Below are 26,407 nucleotides of genomic sequence, written 5' to 3' on the forward strand. Positions count from 1 at the left end.
ATTCTACAGCAAATGCTCAGGTCTTATTTAGGATCTGGGGGAAATAAGTAGAGGATTGCTGAGTACAGATCCAACCACTAAAGAGAAGAACGGAAGTCACATCAATGAATGAACATTACCTGGCCTTTTTTCTTTGATATAAAGACCAGGTCCCAGGCATGCTGATCCTCATCACTGCCCTGATTGGCCTGGCAGGAACTGAGGTTATTCTCTGGCTCTTTGTCTTCTGCATGGACAGAAGACCACCCTGGTCTATATCCTAAACCTGTCTGTAGCCTCCTTCTTCCTCTGGTGCCACATCATTGGTTTCCTGCCAGGTGTCATCAGCTTTCTGTGACCCCCAAACCATATCTTCAAGAATGGGGCAGTTGTTCCTACATCATGTCAGTGCCATTAACACTAAACATTGCCTACTTGTCCTGTGGCCCATCTGCTATCATTGCTACTGCCTGGGGTGCACATCAGCTGTCTTGTGTGCCCTGCTCTGGGCCCTGTCAATGTTACTGACCCTCCTGGAATGATGCAACTGTTATATTCTAGCCAGGAATTTTGAAAATGATTGGCATTTTTCTAAAAATTCATTTTCTAAAAATCATAACTGTGTGGTTGTTTGTTTTATTTGTGATTCTCTTGAGGACTAAAATAGAATAAGATAGAAAAGACTGATTATTAGATACTGACTTGTTGATTTATTTTGATAATTTACTTAAAACACTGCTTTACTGTGCATTTAACAATCATGACTTCATTTGCTACCTAGAACAGAATGACTTGAAGAAATATCTAAAACAATGGGTCATCACCCCTTAACAACCTGCTGACTGCCACACATGCCTCTATAAAATCTTGCTTGCTTGCCCACCCACCTTGTGGTTTTAGAGTATAAAATGAGAATACAGACTGGACATGGCGTCGAAGCCTTTCAGGAGCTGTCCTGGCTTCAGTCCACCATGACATCCCTTCTCTTCCCCTCTCATTGGTGTTGGAATATTCATAAGAGAAAGATTCCCACATTTCTGAATGCCTCCAAACAAGATCTCCTTCACCAGATTTCCAGTTAGTCCAGATAGGCTACCACTCCAGGGCCTCTCAACCCACTGAAGGTCTCTGAAATTTGGAAGCATGGGCCCCTGATGCGGTTCTGGAGTCCCTTCCAGTGGCCAGGGGGACTATAAAACCCAGGATCAGAGTCTCAGAGTAGAAGAAAATGAGATTAGGCTGGACATTCAGTCCAGGTAAGGACCCATGAAGGATAAGCAGGAAGAGCAGGGACAGACTTTACCACCCCACAGGAGATCAAGTCTGATGCCTTGATGGGATACTGAAATGGCACTGGTCTCCAAGGAAAAAGTAGATTTGTCTCTGGAGACACAGACAGTCTGGGAATTTTAGATGGGAATGTATAATTTCTGAATGAATGGTGAATGAGTGTGTGACTGCTTGTAATGTTCCTTCAGCTCTGTAGCTACAGAATCTGGTTGGCCCCAACCTATGGCTCCCTGCAGTCCTTTCACCTGAACCAGCACTCCTCTCCTAGTACCAGGAGATGATCAAGCACAGGGATGTACATGTGGCTCTAAGGTAGGACCTCTTAAGTCACTGCGAGGTGGCTGGACAGGCAGGCACTTGCTTGAGAGAGAAGCTGGTTTTTGCCCCCTGCACCCTATACACTGCATGGGGCTAGGCACATACAAACTCCCCCAGCTCCTGGTTAGGGAACTCTTCTTGTCATGGGTCTGCACAGTCCCAGTGTGAGACTTGCACTGTCCTACACACCATGCTTGACAACTTTAAAAGGACTTAGCACTGACTACAGAATATAGATTAAGCCCTCCAAATTAAAGACTCTCTGTGAAATTGGCCAGACTTCCTTTGATGTCACTCTAGATTTAACTCTGATTAACAGGGTCTAAGAGGTCTATATAGGACCACCTGGCCACCCAGACCAGTTCCCATGTGTTCATTCATGGTGTCTGTTGGCCCAAGACCCTCTGAGATGGCTTCACTACCAGAACCTTCTCAGCCCCAAGTCACATGAGCTGCAAAGACTGTTAAGCCTGAAGATACCAAGGAAGCATGCCCATTAGCTTCTCCAGAGGGTGAAATTTTCCCATTATGCCTCCTCCATACCATCTCCAATTGCCAGTGCTACACAGCTCTGAGGAAGTAGCAAGACCACCTGATCCTGCCCCTCCAACCATACCACCCTGACACCATGCTCATTGACCTCATTGGGCCAGCCAACTCTGCTAGACACTGGTTTGCTGTGCTCCAATGAGGAGCCTATTCCAACAGAATTCCACTGAGGGAAATGCCAGGCCCTCCCTTCACCCATAAAGATAGCAGCCACATACTTACCTAAAGAAGAATGAGAGCCCCTCCATAATAGCAGAGAACTTTAAAAAGAGATTTTCTCCTCTCAGCAGGACTTAAAGGGCAAGCCAGTCCCTAATCCAGATATGGAACCATTTATAGATGGGAGCCAAAGCCTACAACGGGGAAAGTAGTCTCTTTCTTCAAGAGACTCAAAGCAACAATTTATCAAGAAAGAAAATGGCTTACCTCAGGGGACAAAGAAATTAAAAACAAAGACCAAATCCTAAAGCTCCTAGAAGCTGTCTGGGCAGCCTGGCTGTGGTAGTGGCACACTGCCAGGCTCACACAAAGAGCCAAGGTCCATGAAGACACAGCCCAGCAGTCCTCTCCCATTGCCCCCCCCCCAAAGTATATCTTAATAACTGATGAAGAGGTCACTGAAAATCAGGAAGGCTGGCTGGTTACCACAGGTAGGAAAATTCCTGAGATGACAGCTCCCAGCCTAGTCCTACAAAGCTCATGGAACAACACTTCTGGAAAAACTGCCCTACAAGAATTGTTGCAAAGATGTATGGTGATCCTGAGGTTGCCAATATGGACCCATATGAACAAAGCCTAACTGCAATGTGCTTGGAACAATCTCAAGCAGGGGCCCAAGGCTCCATGCTGACACAAAAACAGGGGTCTTATGCATTTGAACATCTGGAAGTGGACTTTACTAACATCAACCCAGCAGAGGGTACCAATGTGTGCTGGTTGTGATGTGTGCTTTTCCAAACTGGGTAGAAGCTTTTCCTTACACACACAATTTACTTGGAACTTTCATACATGTTACCTCCCCCAGTTTGAGAGAATGAATAGGACTTTAAAACAGCACTGACCAAACATGGCCAAGAAACAGACTTCCCTTGGCAGAAATTCTGCCACTTGTACTGTCTAGTGTGTATTGCTGCCCTTCAAATATGGTTACTCTCCATGTTTGACTACCCAGCCCTCCTGCTTCCCGAGGACTCAAAGGACCTTCCAGAGTGTGGACACATCTACCTGCAGTGAGATTGAAAGATGTGGCTGACACTGCACAGAAACTGTTCACTCCCTCAGCTCTTACAGTTGCAGGTCCCAAGCAGTAGATAGATGCACCATGCCCACACTAAGGCTGCTGTGAACCTATGCCAGGAATGGACTATGACAGCTGACTCAGACCAGCCTCTGAATTGAACAGCTCAAAACTACCTCAGAATGGAGACAGCCTATAGACAAGTGGTCAGAGGACAAAAGAATGATTATGGATTGTATGGTAACCTATTGGTCTTAAATACTAGTCATGTGTGGACTTTGCCATGAATGGGGCCGGCAAGGGAGCTCTAAGAGAGGCAAGGAGTTAAGGCTGTAATGGGCTTTGGGTAGGTGGGGTGGGGGAGACCAGAGAGGAATCCTATGGGAACTGACCATTTTTAAAAGCCCTTCATCTGGAAAAGACATGCCTTAAAATGCTGGCTTTAGTAAATGCCAGCCCTGAGCTCCATTACCCAGATCAGGATTTCTGGGTACGTTTACATGCAAGCAGTTTACTTATATTGGAGTAGGAATAACTAACGAAAAGCCTGACTAACAACACAAAAGGGGCATATTTTACTGGACCACCTGATCAGGTGTGGGAGATGAAAAGGGCTATCCCAGACTTGCAGTAGTTACTGCTAAAACAACCATAGCTCCTAACAGTACACGCATCTATCCCCCAAGGGTATTTATTTGCATGTGCTATCCAGGACAGAGTTGCAGAATTGCATTCCTGTCCCTGGACTTAGATGTGCTCCCAGAAAGTGAGGTCCAGCAATACTTACATCCCTTGGAATCAAGAAAAAGAGAGAGAAAGAGAGAATGCCTGCATTTTTACCAGTCCTTCTAGGAATGGCCCTGACAGGGTCCGTAGCTCATGCCCCTTCAATAGGCATCCACCAAGTTCGACATAGTTGACTCTCTACTCAGACCAAGGAAAACTTAACTATTGTTTGGGAAAACGTAGCCAACTTTCAGGGTGAAATAGATTCCTTGACAGCAATGGTCCTCTGAAATCCTAGAGGGTTAGACTTGATTACTGCAGGAAAGGCTGACACATCCATGGTTTTAAATGAGAAATGCTGGTTTTATTCTGATCCGTCAACAATAGTATGAGGAAAATGCCAGGAAGTTATTAAAAGGATTAAAACTAAAAGTACAAACAAAGAGTCAGTGGAGCACAATGCAGATGATACACCAGGAGCATCAACACATTTCAAGACAGTTTCATAAGGTATTAGGAAGGTGACGAGCAGCCGGGTGGTGGTGGTGCATGCCTTTAGTCCCATCGCTAGGGGGACCGAGGGACAGAGGCAAGCAGATCTCTGTGAGTTTGAGGCCAACCTGGTCTACAGAGTGAGTTCCAGGACAGCCAGGGCTACACAGTGAAACCCTCAAAAAAACAAAAAAAGGGGTGGGGGGAGAAGAAGATGGTGGTGGTGGTGGTGGTGGAGAGGAGGGAGTGAAGTAAACTAAGTAGACCAATTATTAAATATTGATTTATTGATTCATTTAGCTCTTTACTTAATGCACTACTTGTACTGCCTACTTGCCAAGCATGACTTCTCTTGCTCTCTGGAACAGAACGACCTGGAGAAATAGCCGAAACAATGGGTTGTTGTCCGTAACAACCTGCTGACCACCACTCATGCTGCGATAAAATCTCGATTGCTTGCCCAGCCCATATTGTGGTTTTAGGGTGTAAAATGAACCTAGCATCAAAGCCTTTCAGGAGCTGTTCTGGCTTCCAGCCACCGTAACATCTCTCTTCCTCTCTCAATGGTGGTGGAGTGCTTATTGCAGGAAGGTTTTGGCAACAGACCAGCCTAGCCTGCTGGTCAGGATCCTCTGTGGCTCCCAGTGGATTCCATTCCCTGCAATGCTGGTCTCCCTCATCTGTGGCTTGCTTTTGACATTTGCTGGTTAGCACTGTACTAGCTTCAGTGTCTTTCCAGCAGCTCCATCCAATCACATTCTGTTCAGTTAACAGCTGCACGAAGCCCAGAATTCACTTCCTTGTTGCTTCCTTTAGGAGTGGCAACAGGCAGACCTTCCAGGCAGTTCCCCAGAGGGCTCAACAGGACACTCCTGGGGTGGATGAATGTGGAGAGAGTTATCACTGGGGAACCAAGGAAACATCAAGAAGCAGATTGGAGCAGTGAAGAGCCCCTACCCTTCCCCATTGGATATGTCCTTAACAGTCAATGCTGTGATATTTGTCTCTCTGTGTCTGGCTTATTTTGCTTAACTAATGACTTTCAGCTCCATCTCTTTTCCTGAAAATGTCACGATTTCGTTCTTCTTTACAAATGAATAATATTCAGTGCTGTGTGTATGAAAGCAGAAGGGTTGTGGATTAGGAAGGAAGAGAGAACCCAGAACCATAGCAGAGGGTATATTCACAACCTTTCAGGGAAAGCTACAGCTTTAAATCATTAAGAAGCACAAAAGGATGTAAATGCAGTAATGTAAGGCAGGTACAGCTGTGTATCCTAGCACTTAGAAGGCAGAGGCTGGAGAACATGAGTTCAAGCCCAGCCTGAGCTACATGGTGAAGCTTCGTTAAGCGGGTAAGCAATGAAACAATGTTAACAGTAAGTAGCAAGAAAACTGAGACCATTTTAAAGCTATTCTACCCGAAAGGAAAGAAATAAAAGAAATTATTCAGACGACTTCACAAGTCAATGGACTAAGAACAGATACACAGAAAACCAATCAAGCTAAACAATTTTAAGCATCAATAAAACTGATAAACATGTGACTAAATGATGGAGGAATGGTAGAAAGAAGACCCAGCTTATCACAGTAAGAATGAACTGTGGGTCACTGGGAATGATGAACCCCAGAAACACAAACAACAGTGGAAGATATGGTGAGCAGACCAAGGCCAATAAACAGAAATTGGGTTGAAAACTATCATAACTCCAGTCCCAGAGGATCTGAAATGTTCTTCTACACAGGCACGCACCAGGCATGCACAGGCATACATGCAGACAGAACATGCAATAAATACATAAATACTTTTAAAAAACAGCAAAACAAACAATTTTTTTTCTCAAGCCCTGTGATCTGGTAGCCCCTACAAACCTAGCAGTAATGAGGTTCTGCAGATGTACAGCTTGCCTACCCTGGAATAGTTTTCTTTTTTTTAAGATGCAATTTCCTTTTTTTGTTGTTGTTTTGTTTTGGTTTTGGTTTTGGTTTTGGTTTTGGTTTTTTTGTTTTTTTTTTTCAAGACAGGGTTTCTCTGTGTAGCTTTGCACCTTTCCTGGAACTCGCTTTGTAGACCAGGCTGGCCTCGAACTCACAGAGATCCACCTACCTCTGCCTCCCAAGTGCTGGAATTAAAGGCATGTGCCACCACGCCCAGCTTAAGATGCAGTTTCTAGGGAGTCCTTGATGATACCTGTCACTTAATGAATTTGCAAATGTCACCCATTAAGATGTCCTGAGCAGACACTCTCTCCTTTTTCTCCCTTCAAAGATCTTGATCAGCATAACTCTGATCTCCCAGTCTTAAAATAAAAGTCTACTTTTCTGAGGGCTGGAGAGACAGCTCAGAGGATAAGAGCACTGGCTGCAGAGGACCAGGGCTCAATTCCTAGCACCCATATGGCAGCTCACAACCATCTTTAACTTCAGTCCCAGGGGATCTGATGCCCTCGTCTGGCCTCTTGGGGCACTGTACCTGGGAGGTGCACAGACATACATCCAAGCAAAAACATTCACACACATAAGATTTAAAAAATAACCTGCTGAGATCATTTAGTGGTATTTCGGGCTGATCACTTTGGGAGCTCATCCCCGAGAAGACTGACTCTCCCTCTCTCAGCAGCCGTTGATTATGTACTTCTCATCTAGGAGTAGGGCCTGGTGAGATATCCCCTGTGTATAATGTCTTAAACCCAAGGTTGGCCTCCACATGTATACACACATATTCAACACACACACACACACACACACACACAACACAAATAAAAGGAAAAGGCAAATGAAAATGCTAGAAACAAAACAGAGACATTAAAAGTAAAGAATTCCTGTAACAGGCTCATCAGTAGATTTGACACACTGCAAGAATGAAGCAGTCCATTTTAAAACAGATCAATAGAATTTACCCAAAAATACCATTCAGAGACTGAAGAGTAAGGGGGAAAAAAGACAGGTCACCTAAGAGGTGAGAGATATAATCTAGGTGTAGCTGGAGTCCCATAGGAAGTGAAGGAGAATAATTAAAATAAATAATGCTTGAGGATGTTCCAAAAATAGAAGTGTCAAAGAAAACATCTATGAACATCCAAACCTCCCAACACTCAAATTAGAATAAATGTATTTTAAAACATCTATGATTTCTTCCAGTCTTAGTCAGCAAGTCTGCCAAACAAAATATCACAGATTGAGCAGCTTTGACAAGAGAAATTTCCTTCTCATACTTCTGGGGGCCAGGATGTCCACTGTCAATGTGCCAGCTTGTAGACAGAAAGGTCTTTCTTTGTACACAAGTCAGAAAAAGAACTAGCTCCCTCATATTCTCCTGTGATGACACCAATCCTACCCTTAGGACACCATTCAGCCTGAAGAGCGACCTAAAAGCCTTATTTCCAAAAACATTCCCCTTGAGGATTAAGGGGTCCACGTGTACATTTGGGGAACATAAGAGTCACTCCTCTGCATATTCTATACTGAAAAATCAGAGAGAAAGCCTTAAGGTAGCCAGAGAATCCACAATGATTGTGCAGAGAAACAAAAGCAAAAAAGCTATGGAGAAAATGGCAATGGGGTATATTTTAAAAAGAAGAGAGAAAAAGGTCAACTCAGCTCTACACTCTGAGAATATAATTCAAAGATGATTAATTGCAACCAAGCACCATCTGTTACGGTTCACTGCCACAGATCACCTCTGCAAGAAAAGGAGATTTGTGAAGGGTCCGCAGTGACGAGCTGGAACTATATTTGCTTAGGTGGGGGCCACACAAATCTATGCATGAGTTCCAACTGCATAGAGATTTGTAAAACTGGGAAACACTGAAGAACACTGTCAATTCCAATTCCTGTTTTGCATGTTGTACTGCATGTGTGTAAAATGTCATTGTGGTAAACAACTGGATGATGAATGCATGGATCATTTTTAAATGTCTGGCAGCTTCCTATGAACCGACAATTGCATAGCACTAAAAAAATCTTGGTACAATGCACAACTGTTTCAAAATCCTGAAATCATGATTTAGCAAAGTATGGCTAATATCTGTAATGCATTAATGAAATAAAGAAAAGCTCCAAAGCTGGGGAGACATACATGTGGGATTCAGAGACTCATTATCTCTAGAGAGTCTATGGTCCCCAACTATATCTAAAGACTCAATGAAATAAGAAAACCAAACCCCGATTCATATTTTGTTTTGTTTTGTTTTGTTTTGTTTTGTTTTGTTTTGTTTTGTTTTGTTTTGTTTTGTTTTGTTTTGTTTTGTTTTAGGCAAGGTTTCTCTGTGCAGCCCTGGCTGTCCTGGAACTCACTCTGTAGACCAGGCTGGTCTCAAACTCACAGAGATCCACCTGCCTCTGCCTCCCAAGTGCTGGGATTAAAGGAGTGTACCACCACCACCCAGCCCAACATGTTTTTGTAGAAATTATAGGGAGTCTAAAAATTACATGGAAACTTATCGGGGAAAGGAAACTTAGTTTAAGAATAAGTTCAAACTGCAGAATCAGTTATAAGAATAGACCTATGGAACAAGACATAGCCTAGAAGAAGCCTATACACTGCTTTGATTGGTGACAAGGTATCAAAGTAATTCAACTAAGAACAATGTTTATAAAAACAGGAAAAAAAGATGAAAGAGCATAATCCTGATGTTGAAAAGAAGGATCTTGATCCTTATCCCACATGACACACAAACACTGACATGAGAAGAACATGTGAAAGGGGAAATAGGAATTTTCTGAATGACAATATTTGCACCTTTAGGTAGGTCAATGGACTGAAAGCATGTCCTCCCCACACCCCCATTCATAGGCTAAAGCCCTGCCTTCACTATGATGGCATCTGGATGTGGGGACTTTTGAAAGTCATTAGGGTTAATGAGGGTGTGCGTCCCATGGTGTAGTTAATGCAAGTGGACAGAAGCTTTCTTATATGTGGTTTTTCTTACTTTCTAACTCAATCATCTTTAGGGAGCATATTCTAGTCTCCACAGGAACACTCAACAGTGCAGAGGTTTCCTCTCATACTAGCAACAGTTCATAAATGGAGTCTATGGAGAGTTTTCTCCAGACAAGTTCTCAAGCACTAGCCAGCCTAAGTGTGATGAGGTTCTGGGATCCATTACCACATCTACCATAGTTAGGGTTTTGGAGGATGGTACCATGAAGTAGGAGAAAGGCAGAAATAATACAAAAGGGTGGGAAGGTGAGTAGAAGCCATGCTGTTAGATGTCAGGGTCCACAACACTGGTTAGACATTGGGTCCTCTAGTTGACAGGGATGCATAAAGGAACCACTCCCACTCATTTGTGGTATCCCAAACTATGCAACCTGTGTCCATATGCCCAACAACTGAACATGAAAACTCAGTGTTAATTTTATTACCTCTCACACTGCTAGCTCCCATTTCCAGATAATCTGAGGTTCTCATCTTAGCAGATGATATGTGAAAATAACAATAGTTGTTCCATGGTTGGATGAGGACCACAGCCACACGCAGGATGCCTCTTCTCATTGTTTGAGTCTCTGTCAGGTTCTCTCTATGACACTCATTCCTCGTTGTTGATTCTCATCAACACAGTCATTTCACAGAGGTAGGGCCATTTGTTCCAACCATGTCTCCCAGGGACAAAGATCTCAAACGAGACTGAGAAGAAAGATTTACAGCATTCTCAGTTGGTTGTCATCTGGATACAGTGTCATTAATTTCTCAGTGCCAAGAGCTGTGACAGTCACAAAGAAGACCAAGAGAGGCCAAACAGCTCCACAGTGTTCACTATGATTTTTGAAGGCTGCAATGTGGTTATTCTTCACAATCCAGAGTTTTTTCAGCACCATAAAGAGGAGATACTGGATAACAATGATGGAAAACACACCTACATTAAGATAGCTATGGAACAAAAGCTTATTGGAGAACTTCGTGTTCTGAACCAAATTTATGGAAATTATTATCTTAGATAATAATGACTTGCTTCTACTGGAATCAAGCAGAAGGTTTAAGATATGAATGCCATGTTCTCTTTGCTTTTCAATTGTGCTACCCAGAGCACAAAAGACACCCTCCTATAATGCAGGAAACCCATAAGCAACTTCTAGATGGGGGCTGCCATCCTGTTCTCCTTTATTGGAGGTTAAATAAAGGGTAATGTGGCATGTGACACAGAAAATGCATTACTGTAGGAAGGAATCCTGAACCTTGAAATGACAGTGGTGGCCATCTTTTCTTCTCCCATGATATATGTTGGGCCAATGAAATTCCAGTGGTATTCAGAGTAAGGTGAGTGGCAGGAGCCGAATTTTAACATTGTTGGACAAGATTGTAAGAGTGTGCCTCATCCAGAAACAAGGAAGGATTTCTATGCGTCACCTCTTGGTACCAAAATGACGACACAGCAGTCACCTGATCACCTTGCATTGTAACGTACAACAAGAAAAGGAACATGTGGACAGCTGTTACCCTGAATACTGTGGAGACTTTAAACTGACTCCAGGAACTCAAATACGCAAACTCGCTTGTGAAGGTGAGAAGCATTCTGAGGGCTCCACCGCTCCGACCAGACACCACTCATGGAGTACTACAGGTCCTTGAGAAAGCTGAGGCTGCTAAGCAGTCACTACTGACATGCCACTGAGTAGCAGAGGGGACCTCATTGTCACTGTTGGCATTTGGGGGGGGGCGTGTCTGTCATACACCCTTCCTACTTTTATCAGTTTGAGTCTGGTTTTTTGTTTGTTTGTTTGTTTTGTTTGGGTTTTTTATTTAAAGAAATTTATTCATTTTACATACCATCCACAGATCCCCCTTCATCCCTCCTCTCACCCCCACATCCCTGCCTTTCTCCCCAGACCAACTCCCCATTCCCTACTCCAAAAGGGTAAGTCCTCCCATGGTAGGACAGAAAAGCCTGATATATTTGATTGAGGCAGGACCAAGCCCCTCCCCACTGCATTAAGGCAGAGCAAGGTGTCTGACCATAGATAATGGGATCCAGAGATAGATCCTAATCACACTGCCAGGGCCCCTCAAACAGACCAAGCTATATAACTGTCTCCTGTATGCAGAGGGTCTAGTCCGATCCCAGGAAGGTTCCACAGCTGTTCCTATGAGTTTGGTTCAGTTGTCTCTGTAGATTTTCTCATCATGATCTTGACTGCCCCCCCCCTTGTTCATATAATCCCTCTTCCCTCTCTTTGACTGGACTTCTGGAGCTCAGCCTGGTGCATGGTTGTGGATCTCTGCATCTGCTTCCATCAGTTACTGGATGAAGGCTCTCTGACGACAGGGTATTCACTGATCTGATTACCAGGTCTGTTTTGAAACAATGTAACAAACAACTGGTCTGGTTGCATGTTTTCCATTTACTCTAGTTAATATTGTCATCATACAGGGCTGCAGAGATGGCTCAGCAATTAAGAGCATTGGCTGCTCTTCCAGAGGACCCTGGTTTAGTTTCCAACACCCACGTATTGGCTTACAACCTCTGTAACTTTGGTCTCATGGGATCTGACATTTTCTGGCCTCCACAGGCATTATACACACCCGGTGCACAAACACACATTCAAACACTTTTACACATAAAATAAAAATAAATAAAATCTCCAAAAGTTTTTAATATTCTTATGATTTAAAAATCTTCTCTTTTATACTGTATTTATGCTTCTAAATATCATTTTCAAGCGGTTATATTAGTTGTGACCAGCAATCTAGACATTAGATTTCCCTTTTAATCCATAGGGGAAAAATTACTAAAAAATAAATTTGGCTAGATCTTATTTTGTGAATTTTAGGACATATTTGTAACGATGAAGATTTTTTTTCATTGAAAATGTAAATTACTTCCTCCCTTCCAACCAGCTATTTATCTTTCATTTCTTATAATCTGGTGTATTCTTATGGTCTGTGTAAGCACCAAATGAACTTCTTGGCTGCTTTTGTTAAAAAAAATGACACATGATGTTCTGGTTTCATTTTTCTTGCTAACATAAAATATTCTGACAAAAAACAACTTAGGAGAGAAAGGGTCTATTCAACTTAAAACTCTAGGTCAGAGACCATCACTGCACACGTCACAGCAACAGGAGCCTGTGACAGGTGTATCACCTCCACAGTCCAGAGCAGAGAGAAATGAATGACTTTCTGCCGGCCCACTCACCTGCCTGCACGCTCACCTGCTCACCTCCCCCTCGTGCTCAGATAAATTTTTCCACTCACACGTAGTTCAGGACCCCCTACTTTGTAAATGGTGCTGCCCACAGTGGGCTGGGTCAATTAATTAATTAAGACACTCTCCAACAGACATGCCCACAGGCCAATCCAATGTGAACAATCCATCATTGAGACTCTCTTCCCAGGTGATTCTGGGTTGTATCAAGTTGACAGTTAAAGCTATCCATCATACATGGTTTCTTTCAGATTTAATAAAAATGTTCCAAAATTAGAGTATGGGCTAGGGAAATGGCTCAGTTGGCAAAGTGCTTGCCCCACTCACTAAACAAAATCCTGGCTCAGCAGCACACATATGTAACTCCAGCACTGGGGAGGTGCTGATAAACAGATTTCTAAAGCTCACTGGCCAGGTGGCTCAGACAAATTAGAGAACTCTGGATTTAGTAAGAGACCCAGTCTCAAAAAAATAACATGAAGAGCAATCAAGTAAGACATCCAGGGTTGATTAGGTCTCTGTGCACGTGTGTGTGGGTGTGCACGCACGCACATGTGCATACACACATATGAACATATGCATATGTCAAACAAAAAAATTACAAATTAAATAATTTAATTAGATTGTTTAAGATATTTGCCCAACTCTGATGATAGTACAAATCGTCTCTGTTCGCATGTATTACACATAGATGTCCACTAGGGGGCACACATTGCAAATTAAAGAAGGCTTGAAATATGACTAGGACCCAATCCAAGTTAAGTTTCCCAGCATGTCTATGTGACAACTCTAAAACAGGTACAGTGAGATCATACAGAAACAGCCGTGATGGCAGAGATTAAAGTTATGCACAGACTTACAGCAGTCTCACCCCAACCAAGCTTAGTCTGACTTCTGGACTGCTGGACTGTGTCTGAATATCCCTAATGTCCCCCAAAAGGTCCATATCCTAAGAGGTTGGTCTCAGGGATATTTAATTGGAAGGTGTGGGAACTGTGAGAGGTGAGGTCTAGTAGGAGAGCATTGGTCTTTAAAGGTGTGACCTTGAAAAAATTGCTCTGTGTGTGTGTGTGTGTGTGTGTGTGTGTGTGTGTGTGTGTTCAGTATGTCAGTATTTTGCTCCTACACACACTTTACTAGATGCCAAACAAATGGCATCATCTGATCACACACTTGAACCTCCAAAACTGTTTAATTGTTCTTCATAAAGTTATCAGTCTCCCCGGTATTTCATTGCATTAATGCAAAACTAACTAATCAACATACAAATTGTAAACACTAAAGACCAACATTGAGGTCCCCTGTTATGGGCACCATCCCTCAAAGATACCAATAACCCTGGGTAATAACCGGAACCTTGTGTCCAGAAAACAGCATCAGTTCATCCTGGCTAAAATTGACAGACCCTTGATATAAGTACTTGTTGCTCCTGCCCAGAATGCCTTCGCTAGCACTGTGGGCCAAGGGTTCAAAGTCAGGGTCAAAAATAAGATGAGACAAACAAGATATGTGGGGTGTAAATATTAAGTTTTCTTAGCATTGACATCCAAGGCACCTCTCTCTTCACCCTAGTCCCACCCCTGCTTGACAAATATGATTCACTTCCACGAAACTACATATGGCATCATGTTGGACCACAGAGCCTTTGAGGAACTAAAGAAGAAAACACCAGGCACATTGTGGACTCCACTGATCAAATCATGTGCCTCACCATGTAATACTGATAGCAGCAATGAAGTCACCTATACAAGCTGAGGGTCCATCCTCAAGCCAAGGATGACTCAAGTGGAAAGTCCTCGATGAGTGAAATACTTGCTCAAGAACTACAAGATAGAATCAGGCTTGGCCCCATTCAACATCACTCTCAGAAGCACCAGGAACATTTTGGCTTCCCACACCTGCAAATCTAGACCACAAGTATCACATGATGCTTACACTGGGGTACAAGTGTTTCCCCGGCCCTGAACAAGTTGGTTGCCCCCATTCTCCTGTTCCCGTGCTAACAGACCATCAGGGAAAGGCATAGGAGTAACAGATACTCATCACCATATGAAGGATGGTTGCTACCGAGTGGGACGATGTGAGGTGAGTCTCTTCTCATTTCATCCCAGCTTTAACTGTAAATGGTAAAAATATAGCCACGATGGCCTGCCAAGGAGACAACAAAACGGAATTAAGACTCTAGGGAATGAGTGTTTCCTCATTCTGCCAGACCAGCCAAGACCCTGGATAAAATGCAAAGAGTCCACAATGAGCTACTTAGAGAAATGCGGTCGTGAGATGATGATCTCAGGACCAGCTGCAAGAGTGGGAGCTGTGAGCCCCCTGGGGCCATCTGAAATCCTGGCAAACCTCTGACAAGGTGGAGTCAAGTCATTTCAGAGGACTCTAGGCTGTGCCAAGTTGACAACCAAAGCTAACTTGGACACTCCATATCCCAAACTCCAGAACTGCACGTTGGGAGCCGGATTTAAAGGGTCCCCTGGTGTCTCTGGTCACCATGAGCTTGCAAACCACTGGTTTAGACCACTCTCTTGTAGTGAGTGGTTTAAATATGTATCTGTATGAGCTTTGTGTGATCTCAAAATGAAATTTCAAGATCTCTCCCAGGATCACAAGTCCAACATCCTGCTAATTACTCATTACAAACTAATAGCCATTTTTTTAAATCATAGAATGACTATTCATTGCCAGGGGAATTTACTGGACCCATTTCTGAAAGCGACACATTTTCTGAGTGTGACACATGCTTTATTGACTATACTTCATGAGATGCTGAGGGCTCTTTCTAATGTGTGTATGTTACTATAGTAGTAAGAATAGACAAGGTGAGGCTGTGACAACAGACACCAAAATCTGTGACTCAATACAACAAGAGTCAGTTACAAAGTCATCTCTCCAGGTGGGTCCTCCAACTCAGCAGGACAGAAGTTTCTTCCTGAGACCCCTCCAGCTCAACACTCAGCCTAGACTTCACTACTGCAGGACACTCTGTAGAATCAGTTGTATTATGCCACATAAGAAGTCACTGAAGGCCGATCCTGCTGTACGTTCAGAATGGGGCCCTAACTGTACATTAAGGAGACCAGCAGTGGCTACCATAGTTAAATAAAATGCATAAGATATGGGAAGCTGGGAAAGAAAATATAATTCCATGTACGTGTGTGCATATATTTGCATACTCTGGGTTTTGCTTGTTTCTTTAAATCATTGAAGATGCAAGCTATTTTGAATAATTTAAATTTTTATTTTATGTTTAGTTTGCATCCTTATGGCAATACAAAAACTCTCAATCTCACATCTGAAAGGTAACCATGTATATTCTTAATCAAAGTTGGAATCACTATTTGCATTTATTTCATGTGTTTATTCTGTTTATCAATGAGATTTCATTTTATTGCTAATAATTTTGGTTCTAGTTTCCAGCAAGGCATTTCTCTCTGGGTCTACATTATTCCATCTCTAAAATAAAGATATTTGAAGAAACTGCCTCTAAGATGCAGTTTAGATGAGGATGTGCAAGTGCACAACCCTATGATATCTATTCTCTTTCTGCTTTTTCCTCCACAACTGCACCCAGGACCATTCATACCTGGCAGAATAGACTTTGAGCCAGCCTCCCTAAGTCTACTTCCAGGGCCCAGAGCAGCTAGCAGTGCTCAGGCATCCTGATAGTGCCATTCAGAGTTCATAATTGCTTCCACCATGATGTACAAGCACCATTATAGCCCTAAGGCCCTGGCCAAAAGCACAGAACACTTGGAATTCTAACTTTGGTTAGAAAACAACATTGGAAGTTACTTCCCCCAGTATATTCCAAAAGTTTTACAATTTTTTTAAAATTTTTATTATATTTATTCATTTAACATTATGTGTTTTACTTATGTGTGTATGTGTAATTTGCATGGTGTGTGTGTGTGTGTGTGTGTGTGTGTGTGTGTGTGTACATGTTTGGTGCCCACAGAGGTCAGAAGAGGGTATCAGATACTCTAGATTCTGGAATTCTGTGGATTCTTGTGAACCTCCGTGTGGGAATTGAACTCAGCAAGTGCTCTTAAATGCTTAACCATCGCCTCAGCCCCCAGGCTTTTTTGCTTACAACTGTACATCCTGTTACTTAGGACAGCTCCTGGAACGTAGTTACAGACTCAGTATTTTCCATTTCAGTAAGTGAGTCTAACCTCACCTCCACCCCCGTTTTAGAGCATGCTTAGGAACTCACCATCTGCTTCTCTAGCAACAGAGATATTATTACCTAATGAGATACTCCAGTCCACTGTTTCACCCAGAGACGGGCATACCTGGAGAACAATGGTGCTGAATTTTATTCAAACTGTTAACACAGCAACCAAGGGGCAGAAAGATGGACAGTCAAGAAAGTAAACATCAGCTCTGATACAGGAAACGCAAGCTCCAATGACAACCACCCTCTAAAATGTAGGCTGTGTTTTGCTTGTCCAGATATTGATGACTATTTTTAAAATCCTTGAAGATTAGGCAAGGACAAGATTTTCTGAATTCGGGTTTTAATGTCAGCACAGAAGCCAGCAGGGGGCGTACATGCTGCTTAATCAGCACATCTTGCAGAAACTGAGGCTGATTCTGCACTTGAATAAACACTGAGACATACTAAAGCTCTGTCACTGTCTCTTTTGACAACACAGAGACTGTTCTATAATGTATATCTCCAAGTAAGAAAGGGACTTGGCAGCAAATGGTATGTAGTGAGAACAGTGTGTCTAAATCCTTCCCTTACCACTGTTAGACAGAAGAATCCCAGAGGCAAGCCTAAGACCTAAGTAAGAATTGCTACTGTAAGCCCAAAGGGTAAGCCTTGTTCATTCTGAACTAGAGTTCTTTGAAAGTTACCTATTGATAAACACTTTACACTCTGTCTTCATTAGGATTACTAACGCTGTAATGAAACACCATAACCAAAGAAATCTGGGGAGGAAAGGGTTTATTTGACTTACCCTTCCACATCACTGTTCATCAGTGAAGGAAGTCAGAACAGGAACTCAAGCAGGGCATGATCCTAGAAGCAGGAGCTGATGCAGAAACCATGGAGATGTGCTGTTTTCTGGTTTGCTCAGCCTGCTTTCTTATAGAACCCAGGACCACCAGCCCAGGGATGGCCCCACCCACAATGGGCCTTCCCCCATCAATCACTAATTAAGAAAATGCTCTACAGTGGTAATTTATGGAGGCATTTTCTCAATTGGAATTCCCTCCTTTCAGATGACTCTACTTTATGTCATGTTGACATGAAACTCTCCAGCACACAATCTAACCCTCTGGCATTCTTCTTGTAAATGGTAAGGCTGGGAAACACTGCAGAGGCATCAGGCAATATGGATCTACTGCCTCTGACATAATTGACATGGTCCCTCTTGGTTGAAGGAGGTGGTGGTTTGGGTGAGATGTCCCACATAGTCTCAGGAGTTTGAATACTTGGTCCCCAGTTGGTGCTACTGGAGGAGGTTTACAAGGTGTGGCCTTGCTGGAGAAGGCATGGCACTGGGGGTATTCTTTGAGAGTTTAAAGACTCATGCCATTTCTAATTCACTCTCTCTACTTCCTGCTTGTAGTTCAAGGTGTGAACCCTCAGCTTCTACTCCAGCCAACATGTCTGCTGCCTGCTGCTTCTGCTCCACCATCATGGACTCTAAAGCTCAAGGACCATAAGTCCAAATAAGATCTCTCTTCTATGAGTTGCCTACATCATGGTTTACCATCACAACAAACGAAAAGCAACTAACTCACAGAGTCTGACTTAAATCCAGGAGGTTATTTCAATAAGCCTTTGACTGGATGTGGGAGGTGGTCTTTAAAAAACAATTCATTGGGGCAGGATATGGTTTCAAATTCTAGCTCTTAGAAGGTGGGAACAAGAAGATCAGAAGTTAAAAGGCAGACTTACCTACATGAAACTCTGTCCTAAAAATAATAATCATAATTATCATAGGACAATCTAAACTCTTGGTGCCTAAAACTAGCTTTTATAGAAAGAGTCATTGTGATAGTTTTGCTCAAAACGTGAGAGAAGGGGACGAGAAAAAGAGTGGAGGCAGAAGTCTGAAGAAGAAAGAAGGAAGGGAGGGAGGGAGAGAGGGAGGGAGGAGGAAGAAAGAGATGGAGAGAGGATTGGGGATTTTTGAATGAAGATTCCCATGGCCTGTCTCCAGGCAGCCTCTGTGGCTGTTCACTTTCCTAGCAACTGAAGCTATGCTTCGGTGTTTGAAGTGCTCTTTTTGTTCCAAATCAAAGATGAAGAATGGACTCCCAAGACAAAAAGCATTTTCCTCACAGGGCTCGGATAAATCAGAATTCAAGGGCAGGAGAGTCAAGGGTGAGCGATCCCTCAAACCCATCTGCAGAACAATCAAGCATTGTCAATAGCACCGCTCACTTCGGAAGGGCAGGCGTGAAGAACCTCAGCTTCAGGAAACCAGACAGGCCCTGGGAACTGGCACAGTCAAGCATTTCACTTGGCCGATGAAGATTTAGTCCTGAGAGGAAAAAAAGAAGTCACGAATAGAATGATTACAGATGCCAGAGAAATGGAGCAAGCTGAGGTGGGTAAGACACAGGAACTTTCCCTCTTAAGAATAGAAACATAGGAAACCGATTGATGGGTGATAAGTAACATTTGTCCTCAACTATGAGGATAAGAATAAGGGCTTTGGTAAACTGGATGCATCCTGCCTCTAAACACCATTTGCTACCCAGTTCCATTTGATCACTGCCATAGATGGATGGAACATGACTGTTGCCAAATTTCCTGGGGTTTTTAATATGGACTAGGGACTGAGGAAGTATCTACTATGTGCCTACTATGCACAAAGCCCTCAGTTCATCCTCAGCACCACATAAACAGGAATGGTGGTGCATGCCTATAATCCCAGAACTCAGGGATTTCAAGGTCAGCCTTGGCTATATAGCGAGCTCAAGGCCAACCTGGAATGCAAAGGACCTATGTAGATAGATAGATAGATAGATAGATAGATAGATAGATAGATAGATAGATAGATAGATAGATAGACTAGATAGATGATAGATAGATAGATAGATAGATAGATAGATAGATAGATAGATAGATAGATAGATAGATACATAGATACATAGATAGATACATAGATAGATACATAGATAGATAGATAGATAGACTAGATAGATGATAGATAGATAGATAGATAGATAGATAGATAGATAGATAGATAGATAGATAGATGATAGATACTTCACATGTAACTTATGAGAGAGAGAGTGAGAGAGAGAGAGAGAGAGAGAGAGAGAGAGAGAGAGAGAGAGAGAGAGAGAGAGAGAGAGACTGCATGGGGGAAGAGAGAATTGAGAGAATTAAAATGCCCAATTTTTTTTTAATGATGGCAACTAGTTAAATACAAACCCTTCTGGAGTCTGGATCCAGCCCCTTGTTTTTTTTGTTTTTTTTTGTTTTGTTTTGTTTTTTGTTTTTTTTTTTACCCTCTGGTCCGGAGCACCATACTTAATGTGGAAGAGTTCTCCTGGAAAACCATGAACTCCAATTTTCACCCAGATGTCCCCTTTATGATTTCACAAAAGACACTTTTCTCCACTTTGTTTCTCATCTAAAATGGGAGGAGGAGGAGGAGGAGGAGGAGGAGGAGGAGGAGGAGGAGGAGGAGGAGGAAAGGAATGAACCTACAAAATCTCATTACAGTCTCTGAGTTTTTGTGTCTGTACAGAAGGAAATTAGCAAGGCATCATGGGACAATGGTGATCTCTGGAGGCCAAGTGTCCAGCAAACTCATGTATCTCCTCCCCTGATTCCTGTCCCACTGGACTGTCAAACTTGTCCCCACTGAGCACAAACTGTCGAGCCTCCCTGCCAGCCTTCTCCCCAGCAGATGGCACCACCTCTAACCCACCTGCCCACGTTTTCAAAACGCTAGCCCTCATCCTGAACTCCTCCCTCCCCTTCTCCCCTCATCCAACCACAAACCCTATCTATTTATTTTTTTTAATCTCTTAGCTCTGCTCACTTCTTTCCGTCGAAGGCACCTTCCTTCTAGTCTAGACAGCCATGGCTTTTACCCACATTACATCTGCCTCCTCTCCCCCCTCTTTGTTCTCAGCTCTCTTCAGTCCATCCTTCATAAGCCTAGCCAGAGTTTCCTTCATAAAACACAAGCGTCCAGCTTAAAACCCTGTGATTATCAGAGGCCCGGTCCACAGGAAGGAACACAACCTGGCCAAAAGCTGTGAGCGGGGAGGTCTTGGGCTTATGGGAGAATCCTCTATTGATGCCAAGGATGTTTTGATAATGGAATCATATTTAAACTGCCCATGGCTGCTTGTATGGATTCCTACAGACTGGTGTAGTTCTCTGCCTTGGTTGGAGGAGTCTGTCAGCCATGGGCACAGGTCAAATCAGAGACTGCTAACTCACCAAAAAAAAAAAAAACTGAGACTAAGGGATTGCAGACTTCTAAACTGCAAAAGAGACAGCTACATCGCTCACTCCAAAGCCCGGGAAACCTCTCAGAAGAGGAGTGGAAGGACCAGAAGAGCCGGAGAATGGAGAGGAGCGTTATAAAATGCTGTCCTCCGAACAGGACACGGCTGTTGCGTAATTGTGAACACTCGGAAGCTGTGACACCTGCAAAAGACAGGCACAAGGGAGAGATAGGAAAGTAGGAACAGGCTAAGAAGAAGGGAGTCAGCAGGCGTGGGAGGAGGAGAGGGGTGGTGATAGGGGAGAATGTGATCACTGGGGAATGTATTCACATAGAAAGCTGTCAAAATCTTACTGCGTTTGCCCTCATGGTAAACATCCAGACCCCCTGTATTATTTGCCTTGGCTTCTCTGTGACGGAGAGCCTGACGGAACATTTTGGCTCGCAGCTTCAGAGGACTTTTGTCTCTGACAATGGGCAAGGCATGATGGTGTTCATAGTGATGAGAATGGGTGATCGAGGTGCCACACTCCATGGTGCACCAGAAAGCTGGGAGAGCGACATAGAGCCAGGAGTTGGGCTTTTTTCTTCCAGGGCGTGTCCCTGGTGACCTACCTCAGCCATCTAGGTCTCACTTCCTAAAGGGAAGTAAATGTTTAAACCATGAGCCAGAGGGGAACGTTCAAACCATAACACTCTTTAACCCAAGACCCAGCATGCGTGGGCACAGAACCATTGGCCCTTCTTTCTACCGCTCAGGACTCAGTGTCCCAGAGGAGTTAAGTGTTCAGCTGACTGAAATCTAAAGTTTAGTTGTGGGCCTACCCCCACTGGCTTGTGACAAGTCCACTTTAATAGTCCCATCAGGACTTTACACAAGACCTCCTCTAAAAGAGAGGTACCAGGGGCCTTTGGTCTATCTAGCCTTAAATCCTGCTGTGGCGTTCTCATAGTCTACCCTGAAGAAAAGAAACCAGCTTGTTCACCAGTGAGTCGCTGTCACCTTGCATTGCCTGGTCCCTAACAGCCAGTGCACTGTCTGATGAATGAATGAGTAAGTGGATGGATGAATGAACGCAAGAATCACCCAAGGACTCTGCCAGCCACTTTCCAGCTATGTGTCTCCAGTGAGCCTGCTCTAGCTTCCTGCACCTGTCCTTACAGGTGGTTGTGAGGAGAAGTTAAACAAGAGGTGTAAATGTGTTGTAGGACCTATAAAATCTGAATCTCGACATCGGCTGCTACACACCTTCTCTGTGCTTCAGTTTCCTGGCCTGGTTCCTACTCCATAGCCTTAAAGTATGAGTTAAGTGAGTTAGCATATGCAATGTGCTTTAAATGGTACTTTACACATTGCAAGTATTATCAGATGAGTGTAGAGTAACAACAATGACTGAGCTTTGCAGCCCTCTGGGATGCTGGGTGTGGTGAACGTCTGCTCGTTTTTGGATGAGGTCTTGATAGAATCATCAATTGGGGTGAGCCCTTCCCTAGTCAGTGGAAGCCTACAACCAGAGTTCCGTCAACTAGGCACTTAAGCTCCTGGAACTTGGATTCCAGAGAAGTGGAAAGGGGTAAATGGTTCAATGTTCATGCATCCTTGGGGATTTTATTAACCCTACCAACCTCTGGAGTGGCCCAGCTTCCACCTTTCGAAGCTAGGTTCTTCAGCCTCACTTCACCTGTGAGCTTCCTTGAAACCTCCCAGGGCACTGGCCATTTCTTTGAGCCATTGCAGGAACTCTGCATTTTTCCAGAACCCAAAGCCAGTCAAACCATAATCATTGTGAGATGTCACACAAGGTATTTCCCTTTCCTATGCCTCAGTCTTCCCCTTTCAAAGTGGAGGACTCTGAGTAGGGTGCTTGTCCTCAACCCTGGATAATCAGCAGAACCTCTAGAAGCCTTCTTTATCATCAAGCCTCACTCAATCTCAAGCTGTCCATGGGGTGGGGGCCCCTCAGAATAACTATATATTTCACAGTTGCCCCAGAAGACCTGGAGACACAGTCATTTGGGAAGCTCTGGCCTGCATGGCCTCTGAGGACCCTTTCAAATAAAAAAGGCCTGGGATCCAGAGTGTACATGATGCTACTGCCCTATAGAAACCCAGTTTGGGTTCACATCCCATTATTCTCCACATCTAGGGGAAAACTCCATGTGTTAATTATTTTCCTGTCGCTGTGGTAGAATACAATATCCAAGGCAACTTACAGACAAGAGCTATTCTGACTTACAGTTCCAGAGGGATAAGAGTCCGTCGTGGTGGGAAGACATGGCAGTTGGAGCAGGACGCTAAGAGATCATACCTCAACCACAAGCACCAAGCAAAGCAAGCTGAAAATCTCAAAGCCTGTTCTCAGTGACATACTTTCTCCAGCAAGACCATAACTCCTTAACCTCCCCCAAACGGTGCTACCAACTGGGGACCAAGCATTCAAACGCCTGGGTCTATGCAGGACTTTTTTTTTTCTATTCAAACCATTACCCTCTAGTACCTTCCACAAATTAGAATAAAATTCAGATATTTTCCAATATCCCTACACATTCTAGCTCAAGCATTCCTATCCTCCCTCGTGTCTCATCTTTATTCCTGGTAGAAAAAGGTCTGTCCTTTGCACTCGGAATGGCTGCTTCCTTCTGCAGCTCAGATGAGCTCTCCTCCTCAGAGACTCTTCTCTGGAAATCTAGTTGAGAGCTGTGCCTCTCCACCTCCAGCCTCCATCATCTCCACGGCCAGCCTCTTTTCTTTCTCTCCCTTGTGCTTGCCATAGTCTGAATTAGCCTTATTTGTTGTTTTATTTTAACCTGGTTCATTGCCAGTGTGTCCCTTCCACTGGAAGGTAAGTTGTATGAAAGCAGGTAACCTGTCTGTTCTTCAATGCATACCAGGCCTGTGAGTGGTAGGGTGCTCAGAGCAGACCCACAATTAAGCATCTAGTAATTCCTATAGTTTGCAAAAAACCCCAAACAATAAACGTAAGACAAACAGAGCTTCAACTCTCACTTACCTGAGCAAGTTTTTGTTTTTATTTTACTTTTTTTAAACTTTCTTGTTTTTCGACAGGGTCTCACATAGCCCATGTTAGCCTAGAATGTGCTATGTAACCAAGGCTGACCTTGTATTCCCTATGTCCCTACCTCTACTGCCAGGGTGCTAGGATTACCACGCCTAGATGTGAGTAAGTATTTCTGATATTACATTCTAAGATCAGGAGTCAAGTAACCTTAACCCTCACTTTGAGCTGACAGGCTGGTGCCTGCCATTCCCAAAGGCTTGGCCTAATCTGTAGTGACCTGGGGCAAGGGGATCTCACCACACTCTCCAATTATATACACCACAATGATCTATCCTTAGCTAAGGTTCTCCTCTGAGAAAGCTTGAGAATGACCTTGGTCATCCTTTTACCCTTCAGGCTTGCAGCCAAGAAATATAACTCCTGGAGTGATCTCCTGTCCCTGGAGACCAATTGATTCACGTAAAAGCTGTGCTTTTTATTTTCCTGTCTCCGCTGTCACGGTGTCAGGTCTAACCCCAAGTCCTGAAGATTATAGCAGCAGGGTATTTTTAGCCCCCTCAAAGAGTCACCTTTGTTGGTTTTAATGTCCAGATAACACCTAAACTTTTATTGAGAGATCCCATCAAAATGAGTTTCATGAATTTCATTCACCTGTTTGCTTTGTAGGAACCTTAAACAGTGACCTACTTGATAATGATGCTAAGGTCACTGGAAACACAAACCCTCAAGTCTGCTTTCAGAAAGCTCCTGAAACCCTGTTCTCAGGCCTGAGAGCTGGAGCTACCTCAAATTCTTTACAGAAGTGAGTAAGTAACGAGGAACAGAAAGGAAGTGTGAGCTACAAAAGCAGTACCCTACATTGGCAACCAGGTATATTGGTCTATTCTCCAATGCCACTCAACAAAAATTCAGAGTACCTTGTGTATGTCAGACAGCCAGACACCTGGAGCATATCAATGATACGCACAGATAGAGATGTCTGCCCCATGATTCACTGGAATCAGTGAGAGAAGATGGACATTACATAGTGACTTTATTGGGCATTGGAGAGATATCTCAGTGGTTAAGGGTGTGTGCTGCTCTTACAGAGAACTTGAGTTCAGTTCCAAACACCCCTATCAGGCAGCTCACAAGGCAACCCTAGTGGGATCCAACACCTCTGGCCTCTTCAAATACTAGGGCACAGGTCTACATACCCACACACAGACACAGACACAGACAGACAGACAGGCAGACAGACACACACACACACAAGTACACATAATTAAAATAATAAAAGTTACAAAATTTAATAGTGGCTATTAAATAAATTATCTAATTTGTAATTCATAAATTTATTCATATAGAATCTCATAAGAAATACATATAAGATGTACACGATTACAATATAGCTTATAAACAAGTTCCACAGTGTGTCAGAAGGTAAAATAAACCAACATAAAAGAAAAATTAAAGGCAGATCAGAACAGCCAAAGGGAGCAGGAAGGGCTCACTAGAGAGAGCAGTCACGGAGGGTCGCCTCACTGAGAGATTGATACTTCAGCAGCTCTAAGAAGGTGAGCTGTACCTACACAGAGACTGTCCTCCTTTCTTTTTAGCTTCCAATGTGCTCAGACCCAAATCTGACCCTCATGACAGCACCCCAGGGGCCCCTGGGGATGAACTCAAGGTCTTTTGTCCCTTGGGAAGCACAGTGGCTAAGGGCAAGGATCCCAGTTCCAAACTGTCTTCAAACACTGACTCTACCACTTTCAGGGTACATGGCTTTGTGGGTGGTGTTCCGTTCCTCTGAGCCTCAGTTCCCTGCTTCAAACTGGAGATATTAATAGTACCTACGTCACTGGGCTCTTTTCAGGATTTAGTGAGATAACACAGGTGAATTCCTTTGCACACAGGAAGAACTCAATAAAATCAGCTGTAATTATTGAGCCTCGCTCTGGTCTCTCAACATTTATTTACATTTTCCTTGGTCCTGGTTCTTTATCTTTATCGATATTTTAACATTGTTTATGGTTTCTGCTTCTGTGGTAAGCCACCTCAGATCCTTTGTGAATTGGGGTAGTTTATAAATAAGTAAACAAATAAAAATCTGGACAGGAGAACATTTACAAAGAAGCAAAACATTTCATTACCAACAGACTGAACTGCAAGTGAGGCCAAAAGCAAGAAATATTGATTCTGATTCCTAAGAGCCCATCAAAAGCCACCAAAAGAC

General features: G+C 43.5%; 1 protein-coding gene across 1 annotated transcript; it reads left to right on the forward strand.

Moving 5' to 3' along the window:
* Positions 1 to 359: 359 nt before the first annotated feature.
* Positions 360 to 5,537, forward strand: LOC114685638 (mas-related G-protein coupled receptor member X3-like). The gene is made up of 2 exons (XM_028860271.1): positions 360 to 520; positions 5,408 to 5,537. Exons 1-2 carry the CDS (start codon positions 360 to 362, stop codon positions 5,535 to 5,537), a joined length of 291 nt encoding a protein of 96 aa, XP_028716104.1.
* Positions 5,538 to 26,407: the final 20,870 nt, after the last annotated feature.

The sequence above is a fragment of the Peromyscus leucopus genome, chromosome 1, assembly GCF_004664715.2.
Source record: "Peromyscus leucopus breed LL Stock chromosome 1, UCI_PerLeu_2.1, whole genome shotgun sequence".
Classification (NCBI taxonomy): Eukaryota; Metazoa; Chordata; class Mammalia; order Rodentia; family Cricetidae; genus Peromyscus; species Peromyscus leucopus.

What these genes read in the sequence shown, in the direction of transcription:
- LOC114685638 (XM_028860271.1), top strand. Translation starts at nt 360, where the DNA reads ATGGGGCAGTTGTTCCTACATCATGTCAGTGCCATTAACACTAAACAT. An exon ending in TTACTGACCCTCCTGGAATG is followed by an intron (nt 521 to 5,407) that starts ATGCAACTGTTA and finishes TGCTTCCTTTAG; the next exon opens with GAGTGGCAACAGGCAGACCT.